Genomic DNA, 3763 nt, shown 5'->3' with positions numbered 1-3763 from the left:
ATATAATGTGACAAACTCCACATTATCTATGCCTCAGATGTCTTGCTTTGTTTTATTGAAATGCTTGATAGGTATCTAGAGTTCTGTGGTTAAACCCCCCTGATAATCAATTATTAAAGGTTTTTAAGGTTATTAAAATTGGAATGATTGTTAAAAAGATGATGATTCCTCTTTAATAACTGATGACCCTTTGTTATTTGCACACCCTCTGCCTTAATAACCATTCCTACTTGGCTTCAAGAGCTGCTTTGCTTATTTATATAACTAAGAAACTTCGTTGTATAGCATATTTCATATATGCAAATATATCTAGAAAACATTTCATTTACGTCTAATACACATCTAAAGCTCAGTGAAATATACTCAGCCACAGCAAAATCCTTAGATCCTAGAGTACAGGGACACCAAAGTAAGAAAAAGAAGAGTTTCGATCCCTAAAATGACATTTTTATATATAAACACTTGTCATTTAAAAACCCTAAATGATCTAGTTACTAATAATGAAATAAAATATTACTGTGATGGGAAAAGTCTTTGAGAACGGTGCACCTTATTGTGTACGGTATCGCATCGTTACGTTAATCCAGGGCTTGACAAATTTGTTGTGAATCTAGGCGCCAGGTAAAAAAGTTAGGAGCCAGGATTTTTTTAAACTAACAGTTGGTCAGGAGTGATCTGATCATCATCAGCCCACTTACTAAAATCACAGCGTTTGACCTGGAAGCACCCTGGACTTTCAGGTCAGTGCTGTTTTTTTTTTGTTTTTTTTTGTTTTTTTTTAACTCTTTCGATGCTGATGTTCCATTGGAGCACAGCATTGACTGATATTTAGTCCCCACAAGCTTGTGGGGACAAATGTTAACCCCTGCAATGCCACGAATGTGTCATACACAATTGTGGCATTGAAGGGGTTAACGCTGCACTGTCGCTCTCATGGAGCGATCAGGCAGCAGGGGGGTGTTGGGGCTGGTCTCCACACTCATGGGGAGACCAAAGAACCCTCTCCCCTGTCCCTGAAGCTGCCTCTGGCAGCTGGGAAGCAATTGCTGGTCTATAGACCAGCCATTGCAGGGGGAGTCTCTTTGATGACGACTGTAGGCTTCCATGCCTATAGGAATCATCAAAGGGCTTGTGGGGGCTCGTTTTTGCTGTTGCTGGTCTGCCTGGGCTTCCAGGCAGACCACAAGCAGCAGAGTCCCGTACAAAATGGGAATTAACCCCTAAATGAAGGGCGGCATTGAAGGGGTTAACGCTGCACTGTCGCTCTCATGGAGCGATCAGGCAGCTGGGGGGTGTTGGGTCAGGTCCCCACACTTGTGTGGGGGCCCAATCAACACACAACCCCCTTCCCTGAAGCTGCCTGTGGCAGCTGAAAACACGATTGCTGGTTTTCCAGCAACCGTGTTTTCAGCCTACAGGATCACTCCGTGGGAGTGATCTCAGGCTCGGGGGCGGGCTCTGTGTGGCTGTGCTCGCTGTGGTGCCCCCGTGTGGTGACTCAGCCTCTTACATCCACAATTTTTTCTGGATGTAAGAGGCTGACAAAACCTAGGCGCCAGGACAAAATTCTCTGTCGCCATGGCGACCTGGCGCCTGGGATTTGTCGAGCCCTGCGTTAATCCCGGGCTACATAAAGCAGAATTATTATTTTTTTGTCCTTTTGGGACATACTTGTCTAGATATTTCAGAGTATATCAACTGTACCATGGTATATGATGTCACAAAGGAAGAAACTGTATTGTGAGGTCTAACCCTCTTTTTTCTTAATTTATTGTCATTTTATGTTGGTAAGAAGATCTAGAGTCTCTTTGCCAGGACGCATTCCATCCTTCAATTCATCCAGTCTGGTGTTACAAAGGAAAAGCCAAGGAGACTTTGGCTACTGGATGAAGAGGAAATGTCATCTGTCATCTTTAGAACAGATGGAATCGGCTGGCATTTCGTTAGGTGGCGATTTGATGTTAATGTTGGCTGGTAAGGCGGAGCTGAACGCCGACTCTCTATATCATCCCACTTGATGGTCTGAAAGAACGGATGTTCTCTGATTTCTCCTATGACCCCAAGGCGTTGCTGAGGATCCTTCTGTAGGAGATGCCTCAAGATATCCACAGTTTCTTCGGTGAGCTCTTTGGTGTACTTAGGTTTGTCGAACAGAATGGAAAAGACACTTATCTTCCCATCTCTGCCAACACGGAATGGGAAAACACCATTAAGCATCTGGAAAAGCATCACCCCGAAGGACCACCAGTCCACAGCAACACCGTATGCTTTCTTCAGATGTACTTCTGGGGCCATGTACGGAAATGTGCCGCAACATTCTGCTGTCTGTGCGTCTCCAAAAATTCCTTCTGCAGCAAGACCAAAATCGCAGATCTTTACATGGCCCTCTGCATCAAGCAAGACATTGTCGGGCTTTAGGTCACGGTGTATGATTCCCTGAGAGTGGAGGAACTGGATGCCACACACTGTTTCAGCTGCATAAAATGCAGCTGAGGTCTCAGTGAGACAACCCACCCTGTTCAGATATGACCGTAGGCTCCTTCCAGCCAAATACTCCATGAGAAGTAAAGCGCAGGTCTCTGTTTGGAAGGCCGCGTATCCATGGCACAGGAATGGGCTGTTTCGAGCCACCTCCAGGATCCTCCTCTCTTTCAGTATGAGTGTTGGCTGCATAGCTTTCTTGCGGATGATCTTAACCGCTATCTGGGAATCCCTGCCAGGAACAGAAGCCAACATGACCTTTCCAAAGGTGCCTTCTCCCAGCACTGAATGAAAAGTAAAGGAGAGCACTGACATTGGGAGAATGCTCCTAAATCGTTTAGCAGGAATGCCACTTTCCTCCTGACTCCTGCGTCTTTTAGTGGCAACCATTCTCCCCCGCTGCACGTGCTGCTCCAGGTGTTCATTTGCCTGTTTTTCCTCCTGCTGCCCCAGATCCTGGCTGTTATCCTCTCTCTCATTAGCAGCGGTCTCGTTCTTGCTTTTGAGTACTAAGACTCCACTGGCCGAACGCTGGTTGCTTTCACCTCTTGTTCTCTGTCTTACAAGATTTGTGAAAGCTACTCTGAATCTTTTACAGAATGTTCTCAGTCTTTTGGGGCAGCATCTCTTCACGCACCACCTCAGTCCACAAAGGAGGCAGCAATCCTCCACAGCGATTGGTTCGCTTTTCTTGTCCATATTTGGTTTGGTAGTTGGTAGCAACACTTCAAGTTCACTATGTGATAGTACCTTGCAAGTGCCGGGTGCCCAACTGCACTAAAGAGAAAGAGGCGTGGCGCTCAGCTTTATAGGGGTGATGATGTCACAATGCACTCGTAATGTCACAATGCACTGACCAGGTTATAGAACAATGAAGGTGCTGCTGTGCTGTTTTTGTAGATATCCAACAGCGATGATAAATAACCAATAATGCAGTTTTATGTGTAAGTTTAAATGATTATTTCATTTATGTAACATGAAAGCTGATGTTTAATTTTTGAGAGTAGACTGTCATGGTACGCACTTGTATACGGCAACAAATCCTACATAAAAGTAGGGCTGCAACTAACGATTATTTTAGTTGGCCGATTATTTTTTCGATTAATCGATTAAGCGGATAAAAAAATGCAATTTTTTTTCAATTTAAAATAATGTAATAAAAAACTTACAATTTACACTTTCATCTCTTTATCGCAATGGCCTCTCTCTATTCACCTTCTTATTTTACTGACATAATAATAAAAGCTACAAGAACCCAAACACAGTGTTTCTCAAACTAGGT

At 44.2% G+C, this 3763-nt stretch overlaps 1 protein-coding gene across 1 annotated transcript; it reads right to left on the bottom strand.

The window, feature by feature from the left end:
* Nucleotides 1-1830: 1830 nt before the first annotated feature.
* LOC149283481 (protein kinase C delta type-like) lies at nt 1831-3180 on the bottom strand. Its single transcript, XM_089497438.1, has one exon. It carries the CDS (start codon nt 3178-3180, stop codon nt 1831-1833), a length of 1350 nt encoding a protein of 449 aa, XP_089353564.1.
* Between the last annotated feature and the right edge of the window lie 583 nt (nt 3181-3763).

Source organism: Sceloporus occidentalis, unplaced genomic scaffold, assembly GCF_023333645.1.
Source record: "Sceloporus occidentalis isolate IW3139 unplaced genomic scaffold, rSceOcc1.0.p SCAF_103, whole genome shotgun sequence".
In the NCBI taxonomy this organism is placed as follows: domain Eukaryota; kingdom Metazoa; phylum Chordata; class Lepidosauria; order Squamata; family Phrynosomatidae; genus Sceloporus; species Sceloporus occidentalis.
Note: the sequence above shows the minus strand (reverse complement) of the source record. Positions and strands in the feature narration are given on the sequence as shown.

Coding starts and splice junctions, on each gene's coding strand:
- LOC149283481 (XM_089497438.1), bottom strand. CDS start 3,180: ATGGACAAGAAAAGCGAACCAATCGCTGTGGAGGATTGCTGCCTCCTT.